Below are 16,771 nucleotides of genomic sequence, written 5' to 3' on the forward strand. Positions count from 1 at the left end.
TAGAGTTTCATTGATTCAAGGCTTCAGTCTTTTTCAAGGCTACCTGTATCACTAACAGTCTTTTTAAAGACTAACAATTAGTCAGCGTTTCTCAAGGCTATACAGAGTGATATTCTAATATAATCAGTCTTTTTCAAGACTAAGAATTTAATCAGCCTTTTTTAAGGCTAGCTATTCGAAGAACTATTCTTCGAACTAATCAGTCTTTATTAAGACCACCACAAAATCAGTCTTTATCAAGACTTTTTCAAACTAGGAGTCTAATCGAAGACTAATTTAGCCTAGGTTATTTAAATTCATATTTCATTCTATTCAAAAATGCCTGCGTCCAACCGGAAAGGCAACAAGCCTAAGGCTAAAAATAATTCAAAACGGAATAAATCACAATCCGGTATCCAACATTTTTCTAATAACATTCACGATCTTATGGAATCTGAACGTAAAAATAAAAGACAACGGACGGACTTCCCTTCCGTTCTATGCCGTCTAACAATATTTACGAGATTCTTCCTGAATCCGATTGTAGCGATATAGAAGAAAATTCATCTAAAATTCCCAAAATGGACGCTTGTCGTTCAGGGAAGAAACCATAATCTATGCCACCGGTGACGGTGATGATTTCCGACTTTAAAGCATTTCGTACTGAGCTTTCTACTTTTCTCCCGGAAGTAAAAGTCTCATTTCAAATCGGACGAAGAGGAGAATGTCGAGTCTTGGTCGATGGATTGGAAGATTATGAACGTCTTATCCGATATTTATCCAAAAAACTTAATAAATTTTATTCATATGATATAAAATCAGACAGACCGTTCAAGGCTGTCTTGAAAGGCTTATCAAATGATCAAAGTACTGATGAATTTAAAAATAAACTAAAAGAATTGCATGGTTTTGCCCCATCCCATGTAATACTTATGCAAGAAAAGAGCGAATGGTACTTCTAAACCACGCTCTGGAATTTCCCATGAACTTCACCTAATACACTTCAATTGAAGTGATGTAAACAATTTGAAAACTTCATTTCCCACATTAAAATTCATTGGGAACATTATAAAGGGCATGGCATAGTATTGCAACTTAACGCAATGTCGTCGTTGCTAAGGCTTCGGCCATGGAACCAAAAATTGTCATACGGATATACAGTGTTTGAATTGTGGTAAATCGCATTCGAAAGACGTTTGTCCAATGAATGAAACCACTGATCAATTTTCATATTCAAATTGCGATGGAAATCATAAATCCAATTATTTGAAATGTCCTATCAGTGAAAAAATTTTAAACGCTCGTTCGCGCAGACAACAAGTCAAATCAACTACCTTAAATTTACAGAACATACCTGAAATTCAAAAAACCATTTGTAACGGGTAATTCTTCTAAGGCACTTATTTCTTCGAATTTAAAACAAAAAACAGGTACGCCTTCCAATTCGTCTTCTAACGAAAACAATTCATTGACAGGTAGATCGATTTCGTTATATTCTTCTAATGACAGTTACGCTTTGATAACAGGTAATTCTTCTAATGTAAATAATCAAAACACAGGAACGGCTTCCAGTTCATCTTCTAACGAAAACAATTTATTAATAGGTAGATCGGCCAAATCATCTTCTTCTAATGGCAGTTACACTAGTGTAACAGGTAGACATCTACCTACCAATATTCCTTCAATGCCATTCGCTTCTTTAAACGAAGTCGATTTAGGCGATATAACGGAAATCCGAATTAATTCAACTTCATCACTTTTTTAAGCATTTGCAAATAATATTATAATGAATTTAAAATTTAACAGTGATGTTAAATAATTATATGAATATTTTAAATTGACCACACAAGATATCGACCGAAATTTTTCGTAATAGGGGACTTAAATGCTAAGCATGTCCAGTGAAATTGTAGGCCAAATAACAGTAATGGTAAAATACTTCATAATCAACTCTCTGCTAATTACTTCACAGTTCTTCATTCCAGTAATCCGACTTGTTTCTCTTCCTAGAAAAATCCCTCTACAATTGATCTGGTTCTAACAGATCAAAGTCACATTTGTAGTGAACCGATTACACATGCTGACATTGACTCAGATCATCTTCCAGTAACATTCAGATTTTCCAACGAAACTATAATTAATCCAACTAGTTCAATATTCAACTATCATATAGAGCTAATTGGTTGGATTACAGATCTCACATTGAAAATCATGTGGATCATGAAACTATTTTAGAAAATTCTGCGGACATCAATTTTGATAAGCAATTGATAATTTGAATCATTACATTATCGAAGCTAGAAATCTTTCAGTTCCAAAAGCTCAAACTAAATTAAATTCTCCTATCATCGATGACAATCATCAACTGCTCATTCGGTTGAAGAATGTTCGTCGACGACGATATCAACGTTCTCATGATCATGCTATGAAAAGCATAGTTAAGGATTTACAAAATGAAATTAAACATAGATTTACTTTTTGCGAAATAAAAATTGAACAAATTAAATCATATTCTAAACCTTTCTGGAAACTTTCTAAGGTTCTTAAGAAACTTCAGAAACCAATTCCTGCTCTCAAGGAAGGAAATCAAATACTTCTTACAAATAGCGAAAAAGCTCAAAAACTTGCTCAACAGTTCGAGAGTGTCCACAATTTTAATTTGAACATTGTGAGTCCTATTGAAAGAGAAGTCTCACTGAAATATGATCATATTTCAACCCAAGTATTATCACAAGATGACATTATTGAGACGAATTTTGATGAAATAAAATCAATTATTAGGAAACATGCAGGCTCCTGGTAATGATGGAATTTTTAATATTCTTATTAAAAATCTTCCTGATGTTGCCTTGAGACTCCTGGTTAAAATTTGCAACAAGTGTTTTTCATTAGCTTACTTCCCAAAAAGATGGAGAAACGCTAAAGTAATTCCTATCCTCAAATCTAGGACAGGACCTGACAATTGTTAATCCACTTTTAGCACCAATTTCGGACCAGCTCGTGATTGGTTGAAATTGACATTAGCAAGTACAAGTTGCTGAAATCAATATTACTGCAGGGTGGTAGAAAAAGTGTTGTCAGTATCGTCGGTAACAATGTAGCTTGATATTGGATATTTTATTTTTTGGGTCATCTTTTCAAAATTATTAATTTCAATAGGATTTAAGTTCAATTTGTTTTTAAGTCCTGTCAATGCGGAAAGTATACGAGTACATTTAACAATCACTGGATGATACAAAGAGAAAGCCTGAAATCACGAAGCATGATATGGACGAGAATATTGATTATGTTGGTTGAGAATAGCACCGAATCTTTGGATACTTCTGTATGTTATTATTTTTTCTCAAATAGAATATGTTGAAGCCAGTTGTCTGGTCCTGTCCTAGCCTCAAACCTGATAAAAACCCAGCAGAAACATCAAGTTATCGATCAATTAGCTTTCTTTCTTCTATCAGTAAACTTTTTGAAAAAATTATCTTGTTGAGAATGATGTCTCATATAAATGAGAATTCAATTTTTTTACCAGAGCAGTTTGGATTTCGTCATGAACATTCAACTACTCATCAACTTGTCAGAGTAACGAACATGATAACAGCAAATAAAACTTCTGGGTTATCCACTAGAGTTGCTCTTCTAGACATAGAAAAAGCATGCGACAGTGTTTGGCACAAAGGTTCAATAGCAAAAATGTCTGATTTCCAGTTTCCTATTTATTTGATCAAAATGATTCAATATTATTTAACTGATCGTACTCTCCAGGTTAGCTATCAGAATTGTAAATCTAAATTGCTACCCGTACGAGCAGGTTTTCCGCAGGGTTCGATGGTAGCTCCAATCTTGTATAATTTTTTCACTTCTGATCTTCCAAATCTACCCGTTGGTTGTCAGAAATCGATATTCTGTGACGACACAAGTCTGTTAGCCACAGGTAGAAATCTAAGAGCGATCTGCAGTCGCCTACAAAGAAGCTTAAATATTTTCAGCGATTTTCTGTCAAAATGGAAAATTAAACCAAATGCAGCAAAAACGCAATTAATTATCTTTCCTTATAAGCCAACAGCTCCTTTTCTTAAACCAAACAATAATCACATTCTCAAATTGAATGGCTTGGAATTGACATGGTCTGATCAAGCTAAATACTCAGGTTTAACTTATGACAAAAAACTAACTTTCAAGAATCACATTGAAGGAATCCAGGCAAAGTGTAATAAATATTTTCAATTTTTATATCCTCTTATAAACAGAAATTCTAAGCTCTGTCTAAAAAACAAATTGTTAATTTATAAACAAATTTTCAGACCAGCCATGCTTTATGCAGTACCAATTTGGTCAAGTTGTTGTTCCACCAAAAAGAAAACGCTTCAAGGGATTCAGAATAAAATTCTGAAAATGATTTTGAAGTGTCCTCCCTGGTTTAGTACAAATGAGTTACACAGACTCACAAATATAGAACCTTTAGATGTATTAGTTAGTTAGTAAGTTAGTATATAAGTTCTTTTTTCCCATTACACAATACACGTAAGTTTTGAATTTTCCCTACACAAAAACATCGAATTGCGGAAGCAAATGATGTCTTCATGGTAATAACCAAATCATGTATATAATAGGTCTAAAAAGTCACCACTTGTGGCTGAACACAAAATTTGAATCTTAATAATTTAATTTTACTTCATATTCCAATAAATAATTATAAAAAAATAATATAATAGAGAAAATATAATGATTATTATTAATGTTATTTTATTTTAACATGGTTTTAACCATAATTTTTCATTCGCCGGGGGGAGAATATAATGGATGTTTGTGGCAGTCAGTATTAAATGTCATTGAATCTGAAATGGGTATTTATTCAAGTGTTTTATATCTGTATTGAAATGCTGAAATAAGATGTTTGAATACCAATTGCATAATGAAATATTATGAGTAGAAAAAAAACATTTAATTCACAATGATACCATCAATGTTTGAAAACTACACCAAGATTGAACAAAAAGTGGACCAACAGTGAATTAACGAGTTTGCTATGCAGAAATAAATTCCGTGAATTATATAGATAAAAATATATTCTAAAATAGAAATTCGGAATCCAGAAGAAAAGTTATACATTTAGACTATACTTACTGTTACTATTCGGACGTCCAACATTCCGGATCCGTCACTTACTCCGGGTGTAGTATTACACCTTCCTGACGGTACACAGATACATGTTTGAGCTACACTACTAGTGTTTGGTGTCCCAGTGATACCTTTAATTGGGGACAAAATACTTCGTTGAAACAAAATATTGCATCTGAATTAGAATTCATTTACCAGTCTGTATTGGAACAGTTCCAGTTAAGATTCCAGTTATGATGCCCGAACTGACATTTGTCGTTTGCTGACGAGACAATGCTAATAAAAATTTTCAATTTTCGATCAAAGACAAAACCAACTGACAAAATTAATGTAAAAACATTTCAGCTTACCATTCACGTTTCCACCATCTGGAAAACTTATTTTTTGAGCTGCTGCTGAAGTCCGCAGCCATACTGAATTTAATGACAGAAATAGTATGGCCATTACTATCAACGTGTAGCACTGCATGTTAAACGAACTTTCGATGCACACTGAAGATTATAGATAGCATGATACGAACAGTAAGTGAACATATATGTAATTACTCTAATGAAATTTATGAATAAGCTAATTTATACTAATGAAGGCCTAAATTATTTCTAGCAATTGTGTGTGTAATTGTAATATTTGATATATACATATATATCTATATATATATATATATATATATATATATATATATATATATATATATATATATATATATATATATATATATATATATATATATATATATATATATATATATATATATATATATATATATATATATATATATATATATATATATATATATCAAACATAATCATTTATTGTTCGGATCAAATCGATGTTTCGCCCTAGCTAGTTACTTAAACTGCTGACAGTCAGTATCGAAGTCTCGGTGTTTCGTTTATACAGCGTTCTCGGTGCAGATGCGGTTGGTTGACCTAGACTCGCTCCGGTGTTACTTACTGTTTTTGTGCTGCTTGGTTAATTTTTTCGATGACTCAGGCTCGATCTTAACTGCTTCCGCTTCAAGTATTGCTCATCCTGAGCAATGTGTTGTATTTGCGATTCTTCAATATTAAATTATGAAGAATCCGAATAATACAGCCAAGAGAACTATTGTTATGCTGAGTCATGCCATTCCTATATAGTCAGTTGTTTCCTAGTACTGTCTGTTTCTAGATGGACTTCATGCTACTCCCAAATATTGTAACGTTTTTAGTTTGGATATTTGTAGTGGTACACGGAAAGATTACTGTTGTCATGATTAGAAAATCTTGAAACCAATCATTTTAACTTCTCATGAGCAATGAGTCATCTCCCATGAAAATAAATCATGGTCCGAAATGTGTTACTTAAGGATTGTATTTCCACAGATAACAGATATACAGGCTCGAACAAAATTATTCAAAATCCTGTGTAAATTTCAAATTTGCTATACGTTGGAAACACTACTGCACCCTAATCGACTGTTCGCCGTGATCTTTCAACTACGTTCCAGAACGATAACAAAATTCTCTTGCCTGTTATAAAAATATTCCAACTACATTAATTTTAACACTTATCACACGATTTCCCTAAGTGTTTAAGACAACTTTATTTACATGTCGCATAAATCGCACGAGAATTCGATACAAATTAAACAAAAATAAACTTGTCATTTTAACCAACAGCTGAACAAAAATCTAGCGTGAAGTGAATGTTGCACCAAAAATTGTGGCTCATGTGAAAGCGCCACCCAAATCGTTGTGGCACCACGTGTCGATCGTGGTAACATCTGCAAGTGTGTGCATTTTCCGGTAAAGCTACTTTCTTGGTAGGAGGTAACAGTTCGGCTGAAAAGTTCGTATCATTTAATAGAAACACACATTTTTTTGCCAAAATTCGTTTTTATTATTCAACATAATTGCCATCAGAGCGATACAGCGATTATAGCGATCTTCCAACTTTTCGATACCATTTTTGTAGTACGATTTGTCCTTTGCCTCAAAATAGGCCTCAGTTTCAGCGATTACCTATTAATTGCTTCTAAATTTTTTACCAGCGATCATTCTATTGAGGTCTGAGAACAGGAAAAAGTCACCAAATATTCGTGAATAATATGTCCAACACGTTCCTTTAATATCTTTAGGGTGTCAGCTATCTCGATCAACTTCACTTTACGGTCATTGAAAATCATTTTGTGGATTTTTTCACGTTTTCATCGGTAACAGCCTCTTTTGGACGTCCACTGCGTTCATCGTCTTCGGTGCTCATATGACCAGTACGAAATTTTGCAAACCACTTACGAATTGTTGCTTCGCCCGGTGCAGAGTCTGAATAACACTCATCAAGCCATTTTTTGGTATCGGAGGCACTTTTTTTCATCAAAAAGTAGTGTTTCATCAACACACGAAATTCCTTTTTTTTCCATTTTTTTCACAATAACAAAAGTAGCTTCACTCAAAATGCAATATCTCACAAACTAGTAATCAGACAGCTGTCAAATTTATACACGTATTTTTTGAAGGTTGGTACTAACTGAAAATGGTATGGATTTAATTCTAGTGGCGCCCTCTCATAGAAACGATACGAACTTTTCAGCCGATGTGTTAATACTCTGCATTTTGCCTTCGCATTCTTTTACAAGGGAGTGCAAATATGCTAGATGTGGATGTCGCCAACAATTTGAGGCAGCAAGTAATGTATTTCAAACTTATTCACCCCTATTCTGAATTTCGATCGAATCGGATTATTTCGAACGAATGTGAAAATTTGTATTCTGTAATCCGATCGAGTGATATCTTTGTATGAAAAACTCGAACTCGATCGCGATGTAGAATGCAAAATTTCACATTCGATAGGAACAATCCGACTCGATCGAAATACAGAATAGAGGTGATTGTCATCGATGAAATATCCATGGTTGGAAGTTCAATATTTAGTAGAATTGATACTAGATTACGCCAAATCACTGCACAGTGGGAAAAACCCAGGAAACCCGCAAAGAAATCGGGATCCAAGAAAATAGGCAACAAACAAGAGTGTTACTTATGTAAAACAATCCAAGAAATTCAATGGAATGATTTTTATTGGCCACACGAATCGTCATCCTGCTCGTTTTACCTCAAATGTCCAGCAATTTTAGCGTTTTCTGTAGTATTTGTTCTGTAACTTGTGAACAAATCGAGTGCGGTCTACTGAAATAGTTTGATTTTATGTTAAAATGTCTGGAGAATCGAATTGAAGAGTGTACACTTGCCGCACGAAACGTTTTGGTGGCTATTTTACCCCATTTCCTCCATTTCATGTTATCTTATTGTAAATCGTCCTTAAATCTCGGTAAAACTTATTGGAAGTTTACTAAATCTAGCTTGTCTTGTGTACAAAAGTCTGTAGAACCGAATGGAAGAACCTACATTGGCCGTACGAAACGTTCTGGTGACTAGGGATGGTACTCGGAAGGCAAAGTATCGATACCTAGGGTATCGCGATACCGAAGTTTTGGGTATCGATACAAGGTATCAAAAGGCAATAAAGTATCGATATTTGTAAGTATCAATTGATACTTGCGCAGCAATCATTTCAAAATAAAATCGTTAACCCCTAAACCTGAATAACTTTACTCTTAGAAAAAAAAGATTTTTTTCTCAACGTAGGGATTTGTGAATGAAAAAAATTCCAAGTTTATTAAGTTCTTTTCCGTCGACCTAGAAACAAAATTCCATATTGCAAATATGGAATATATCTATATATTAACACTCCAAATACCAAGCCTCAAAAAAAGTTGAAACGGTAACTTCGAGCTGTCATAGCTCAACTGTTTTTGAACGAATCTCAATGAATTTTACACCCTCGAATTTTGTGAAGTTCGTAGATTGATTCAAAAACTTTGTAGCAGACGATTGGTAAAGGAAAGCCAATGAAAAGTTTATTTTTCCCGTTCCAGGTTTTTTTCATGCGCCTAATATGCCTTATCTGCTTTCCAATTTTTTTTCCTTTGGCATAAACGTCGCACAGTGGTCCAAAACTGGAAAAAGACAGTCAAAAGTCTGTACAGACTTTCTCTGATTTTTAAGAGCTAACGTGTCTTAGAAGAAGTTTTACAAGATTATATTACGCTTCTTTTGAAAGTGGTATCATAAACACGCATAAACAAGCAAGCTCATGCTTGCACGTGCAACTTAACCAAATTGTTGTGATCTTTGTTTTGATTACTTTTTGACAATTAACAATATTAGAAAAAATCTAAGTGGAACTCGATGCAATTGTTTAGGCCTTTTTAAAGTTAATTTGAAATATTGAAAATCCGAAAAATTATCAAAAGTTCAACACATTTCCAAACAAAATATGAAAAAGTATTGTAAAAGTACTAACCTTTACGAAGAGAGTTATCGCGAAGCAACATGTTTTCTAAGATGATATGTTTATCGTGCGATGCTCACTTAGAGATGTGCGAAACAGCTCATACCGGTGAGCAGCTCCGAACCGATCAGCTAAAGGGAATCGATTCAATGTATCAGCTCATCAGCTAATTTAGGCATCTCTGCTAAACAGTGCGGTGAACTGGTGAGCTGCGGTTCTTTTAAAAAGAGCTGTGAGCTATCAGCTCACTTTAAAGTTTCGATTCACTGGAATAGCTCAGGAGCGAACCTTCTTAACCATTAATAGTTTCAGCATGGCCATAGCCATCATTTTCAGTCACACGAATAGAACTCAGGATATTCTCATTGGAAAATAAATTGGATTAGGAATATACTTTCCTATAACTATTGTAAAAGTTTGCTGCATTAAGTTGCATATTTCGCTTCGGTACAAGGTTTCTTAGGTAAAAATTGGTAAAACGATGTATAACTTTTTTAGAAAAGAGTGAACCTATGCATTACCTTCTACAAAATTATGGGATTTTATATTTTCTACAACTTTTCCAAACAAAGTAAGGATTAAAAAATAACTTGAAACAAGTTATGATTAGAAAACTAGTCTTAAGGGGGTTGTCATAATTCAATAACTAAAACTAACTTTGAAAAGGCCTAAAAAAAAAGTTCCATCGAGTTCCAGTTAGATTTTTTTATAGTATTGGGTATATCTTTTCCTATAAATTTTGTAAAAATCAGCTGCATAAAGTTGCATATTTCGCTTCGGTATAAGGTTCTATCATAGGTAAAATATTGTATAACTTTGCCAGGAAACAACAAACCTATGCACTATCTTCAACAAAAATGTGGCATTTGCTATTTTCTTCAATTATTTCAAAGAAAGTATGCATAAAAAAATAACTCAAAACAAGCTATGAATAAAAAACTGATTTTAAGGGGGTTGCCATAAAAACGCTTTGTATATCCGAAACGGTGCGACCTAGACTTTTGGTATATTTGACAAAGTAAATTATATTCAATAGTTCTAAAACTTTGTAGGAGATAAAAATTTTCTATCTCTTCAGAAAAAAAAGTTATGGTTATATTTTTTGTCAAAGTAGGCCATGAACAATTAGGGATAGAATCAAATTACGCGGTATATATTTGTAAATAATTTCTTAAAAGCAACTATATGCATTAAACGAACGGTTTGGCAGCTATTGATTTATGTCCACGTTTTGCCTTTCTCATATAGAAAGGTTATGCAATCACTTGAAAAACCGACTATTGAAAATTGGCCCGGAGGGCCAAGTGTCATATACCATTCGACTCAGTTCATCGAGCTGAGCAATGTCTCTGTGTGTGTGAGTGTGTGTGTGTCAAATAATCTCACTAGGTTTTCTCGGAGATGGCTGAACCGATTTTGACAAACTTAGATTCAAATGAAAGGTACATAGGTACATATACAAAAATGGATCTCACTCACTTTTCTAAGCGATGGTGTGACCGATTTTCACAAACTTAGATTGAAATGAAAGGTCTCGTGGTCCCATACGGAATTCCTGAATTTCATCCGGATCCGACTTCCGGTTCCGGAGTTATAGGGTAAAGTGTGTTCAATATTGTACACCGTCACTTAAACCGACGAAACAAAAAACGTTAAAAAATTTCTAAACTGGTCTCAAAACAACACAAATCGATAGTCATTATCAGTAGGCAACTAAACAAACCGATTCCGGCTATCCTGGTTCCCGGTATCCGGTTCCGGAAGTACCGGACTTTGTGGTCATATATACCAAAATGGATCTCACTCACTTTTCTCAGCGATGGTTTGACCGATTTTCACAAACTTAGATTCAAATGAAAGGTCTCGTGGTCCCATACGGAATTCCTGAATTTCATCTGGATCTGACTTCCGGTTCCGGAGTTATATGGTAAAGTGTGTTCAATATTGTACACCGTCACTTAAACCGGCGAAACAAAATACGTAAAAAATTTTCTAAACTGGTCTCAAAACAACACAAATCGATAGTCATTATCAGTAGGCAACTAAACAAACCGATTTCGGCTATCCTGGTTCCCGGTATCCGGTTCCGGAAGTACCGGAAATTGTGGTCATATATACCAAAATGAATCTCACTCACTTTTCTCAGCGATGGTTTGACCGATTTTCACAAACTTAGATTCAAATGAAAGGTCTCGTGGTCCCATACTAAATTTCTGAATTTCATCCGGATCTGACTTTCGGTTCCGGAGTTATAAGGTAAAGTGTGTTCAATATTGTACACCGTCACTAAACCCGGAGAAACAAAAAACGTAAAAAATTTTCTAAACTGGTCTCAAAACAACACAAATCGATAGTCATTATCAGTAGGCAACTAAACAAACCGATTCCGGCTATCCTGGTTCCCGGTATCCGGTTCCGGAAGTACCGGAATTTGTGGTCAAATATACCAAAATGGATCCTCACTCACTTTTCTCAGCGATGGTTTGACCGATTTTCACAAACTTAGATTCAAATGAAAGGTCTCGTGGTCCCATACGGAATTCCTGAATTTCATCCGGATCCGACTTCCGGTTCCGGAGTTATAGAGTAAAGTGTGTTCAATATTGTACACCGTCACTTAAACCGGCGGAACAAAAACCGTAAAAAATGTTATAAACTGGACTCTAAACCGTTATTCCCAATCTTAGGGCCAAATGAAAGGTCTTATGGTCCTTCCAAAACTTACTGCATATTTTTGGGTTCAACAAAAATTTAAACCGTCGTTTGGAGTACGATGCCAAATCGTATAAAAACTAGTGAAGTTTGAACGTTATGTTAGTTGGTGACCGTACGAGCCGAATTCGATTATACCGGTTCTCGGTTTGCGGTGCTGGAAGTATATATAACAGTGAACCCACTTCGTTTTCTTAAGGATGACCTACGCAATCAAAGCACTGTTTTATTCTGTATGTTATACTAGTTAATGCACAAACAATCTTTTGGTTTCTTGCAAAAATCGAAGAAAAAATTTTTGAATAGAATACCACAATATTATACAAGAGAAAGGCATCATTACACCACTAGGTGGATTAAAACAGGTTTTTATTGATTCGAACCACCGTGCGTTGCTTAGAAAATATTGAACACTTCAAATTCACCGAGTCATAACTTTGTTGTTAGTCAACCGGTTTTCGAAATTTGTTCACTATTTTAAAGGTATTACTTCCAGAAATAAAATGCACTAAAAAAACCGAAAATAGGGTTGTCTACCCAAAGTTATAATGAAAATTGTGAATAGATGTCCTTAGAAAATGTGGGACTTTTTACAATGATCATAAAATCTCGAAATTCAAAGCGATGACCTACACTGAGCTAAATTTTCTTTTTTACATTATATGATATTCTAATGATTTTGCACTATTAGCATTTCCAATAATAGTTACAAGATGTGTTCAACATCATGTCAAATATATGAGATAATCTTATGAAATATAAAACTCTTCTTAACGTTATTTTTACAGGATTTCCATATAACGAATGAAATTTCCAGTCTGAGTCAAATTGATTGGCGCGTCTTATAACCATTACTAGATATCCTCACAACATACATTGGAACAATTTATGAAGCGCATATTATATTCACTTCGATTTTATTTAGATAGGTTCATATATACCATATGACTAGTTTTATAAAATTTATATATATATATATATATATATATATATATATATATATATATATATATATATATATATATATATATATATATATATATATATATATATATATATATATATATATATATATATATATATATATATATATATATATATATATATATATATAACTTTCAATGGAGCTCATACGAATAGCAGATAATCGCCAACTACTACTTTTCTTTGAGGATTCAAGCTTTACTAGTATTCCGTTCGGTAAGGGAGCACCTCATGATATTTGCGAAAGAGAAGTGAGATCCCGAGACTGAAAATAAAAATGAATCTTACTAGACAGATAGAGTAATGAAATGTACCGGATATATATTTCATGGTCCGTTAACGCATATCCTTGAACGAAGTTGGATGAGCTGTCTTGTCAGCGATTTAAAATTACATTGAGATGCGGAACTTCCTGAAAAAAATGGTCTGGAGCAGTTGATGAATATCGGAGATACAACTATTTCTTCAGCTTCAAGCAGTACGATTCCCGACTTCCATCGGATTTCCATATAAATTATATGGGATATTTTTATAACTTTCATTATGATAACGTCCATTTAGATTTGACGTACACATTAAATAAAGATTATAAGTTTCCATATAATTTCTATGAATTATATTCTTCATATGATTCATATGACAAATCTAATGAATATAAATAAGATTTTCATTTCAGTGTATATATTGTTACACACCATTCGATTGCTAGTGATACCAGCTACAATTTTCGCTCTACTACCATTCTTGCACTATCAAATGTACATGTTTGTATATAACTCAAAAATTAAAGCGATGACATGTACATTTCCTACTCCAAAATATTGGAATCATTTCCAGAAACAATGCATTGATGAACAAAATTATATATCCGTTCAAAGAATCTCAAAAAATTTGGTACAAATTCAGAGAATTTCTATTATTGGGAAAATTTTTCCTACAAAATCAAAACAAAAATTTTAAATTAGTTGAGATATATTTTTTTTATTATTTTAGTTGGAAATTTATTATGAACAAAATTTACAAAAAAAACTGAAACTTGGATTTCACCGACAATCTTAAAAATTTTTGGTAAATATACCTAAACTCTAAAAATAACTATATTTTTGTATTGCACAAAAGATTTAAACTTTTTTATGCAAAACCCAAATGCAATTGATAACTACTAAAATTCGGATTTTGTTTTAGGTTTTCCGTAGAATCTAAAAAAAAATCGGTAGAAGATCGGAAATTTCAAAATTTTAAAATTGCCATCCGTGTTGTTTTCATCTATTTTATAGAGATGTAATAAAATCAGTTTACAAAACAAAATTTTTAAATAATTTCAATGGCTTTATACAATAAGGAATAGAACGTAAAAATATAAGAATTTTAAATGCTAAACCCATGACAAAAAAACAACTACAATTTAGAAATAATACATTGCTTGATTTTTGTTTTACAAGCAATAAAGAACAAAATAATATATCTTAAATTTCGACTATCTTAAACGACATCAAAAGAATCGATGGAATAATAAAATTTATATTTGAAAAACTTAGAATTATTGCAGAATGTACAGAATGCGAAAATTATTTGAATTTTCTTTTTGTAAATTCCACTCGAAAATCTATCATATACTTGTTTTACAATTCAGAAAAAGTAGGATTACGAATTTAGCACAAAAAATCTCACGAATTTAAGTAAAACCTGTTTTATCCACCTAGTGGTGTAATGATGCCATTCTCGTATCTCACTTATGTTACTTTTGTATATGAAATTCATACTATATAGGGTAATACTTTTTAACCAAAAACATAAAATAATTTTTGTGATTGGATTTTTATCATTGGATTCCAAATAATTGGCACCCAACTGTTTAATTATAATGGTAGTATAATTAAACAGTAGGGTGCCAATATTTTGGAATCATCTTTAATTTCGTAAAGCGGTAGGTGGATGAATGGTGCCGACCGGCATTGGAAGTTATTTAGAAATCACCTTGTTTGTGCTAGGGTACATAACCAATTTCATTATGTTTACGTTTCGGTTTAGCCTCAGCTGTTTAACTGCAGGTGGCATAACAGTTCAACATAAACTGCTATGCACTGACGAGTCTAAAACGAAACGTAAAGATAATGGTGAAAGTTTGATAATTTTCCATTTTGAAAAATCACCGGTTTACATGAAATTTCCGAAATCGACAATTTTTTTTTTCAAATATCTTAAAATTGGCTGAAACGATAAGATTTTTTTTTTAATTCACCGAAATCGGAAATTTATTTTTTATGTCAAATATCTTAGAAAGTCGATTTTAAAAAAAAATCGAGATGAATCATGATCTCGACGTTCTGTGAGGAAACGCAAGAAAGTCGAAATCAATCAATACACAAGTATAGGGAAATTCAATCGTTTAGTGAATCTGGAGGATGTATTCAAACGATTGCTTTAAAAGTCAGATAATCTCTGTAATGACATTATCGAATAGAGTAACAAAGAAACAGTACAGTTACTAGAATATTTTTCAATTAAAAAACCCAATGTTTGAACACATTTTAAAAATTTTTGAAAAAATATATCCTCCGCCTTTTTTTATAAACATGCTCGAAAGTATATTCCGTCAAATGCAAGAAACGGATTTCTTTTCGTTTGCCTCAATATTAGATACAGCAGTTTAAAAATAACACATTTTTGAACCAGTTTTGCTCATAACTTCGGTTCAGAAACGCTACTTGAATGCGACAGTCATAAAAAAATTGGTTTTAACAATGTTCAAAAATACCTAATACGAAAAGTGAAAAATAAAAATGCTACAGTAAAATGTTTGTTTTTTTAGGAATACCCTAAGTTGATATTTAAAAATAGTTGTAACAATAAAACCGTTGGAGATACCAATATGGTGTCTTCACTAAAGCTGCTCGATATCAGTTTATCTATAATTTTGCCGAAGGCTGCAGTCCTCCATCTCAACACATCCGCAAAATAATATTTTGATCACCTTTATAATAAGAGCCACCCTAATACCATGTACATCAAAATATGGCTTATCTTTTACTGATTATGTTTTTAAGACATCATAGCTCTAAAGTATAAGGTTAAGCCACAAATGTTTTTGTCTATAAATCCTATAAATTGTGGATCCGGACCACTGTGCAATGCAATATATCTCGGAAATTTTGAAATTTCCGATCTTCTACCTATTTTTTGAGATTCTACGGCAAACCTAAAACAAAATCAGAATTTTAGTAGTTATCAGTTGCGTTTGGGTTGTGCACAAAAATTGTTTAAATCTTTTGTGCAATACAAAAATATAATTATTTTTAGAGTTTAGCTATATTTACCAGAATTTTAAAGACTATCAGTGCAATCCAAGTTTCAGTTTTTTTATAAATTTTGTTCATAATAAATTTTACCCTAAAATAATGAAAAAATATATGTCATGTAATTTAAAAGTTTTGTTTTGATTTTGTTTGCAAAATTTTCCCAATAATAAAAATTCTCTGTATTTGTACCAAATTTCTTGAGATTCTTTAAACGGATATATAATTTTGTTCATCAATACATTGTTTCTGGTAATGATTCCAATATTTTGGAGTAGAAAAATGTACATGTCATCGCTTTAATTTTTGAGTTATATACAAACATGTGAAAAAAAAATTAAAAATTCATATAT

At 32.7% G+C, this 16,771-nt stretch overlaps 1 protein-coding gene across 3 annotated transcripts in view; it reads right to left on the reverse strand.

Annotated features, from left to right (window-relative positions):
- Nucleotides 1-16,771, reverse strand: part of LOC131430077 (phenoloxidase-activating factor 2-like) — a 79,281-nt gene that overhangs the window by 31,745 nt on the left and 30,765 nt on the right. For 2 of the 3 annotated variants that reach the window (XM_058594726.1, XM_058594724.1), the window contains 3 exons: nt 5,445-5,585; nt 5,290-5,370; nt 5,101-5,225 (listed from right to left, as the gene is read on the reverse strand). In XM_058594726.1, the coding sequence (XP_058450709.1) occupies nt 5,101-5,225; nt 5,290-5,370; nt 5,445-5,562 (324 nt within the window). In that variant the 5' untranslated portion in view covers nt 5,563-5,585. Of the gene's footprint in view, nt 1-5,100; nt 5,226-5,289; nt 5,371-5,444; nt 5,586-6,048; nt 7,018-16,771 lie in introns of those variants that run through there. The other variant, XM_058594725.1, reaches the window with a different exon arrangement.

The sequence above is a fragment of the Malaya genurostris genome, chromosome 2 (genome assembly GCF_030247185.1).
Source record: "Malaya genurostris strain Urasoe2022 chromosome 2, Malgen_1.1, whole genome shotgun sequence".
In the NCBI taxonomy this organism is placed as follows: domain Eukaryota; kingdom Metazoa; phylum Arthropoda; class Insecta; order Diptera; family Culicidae; genus Malaya; species Malaya genurostris.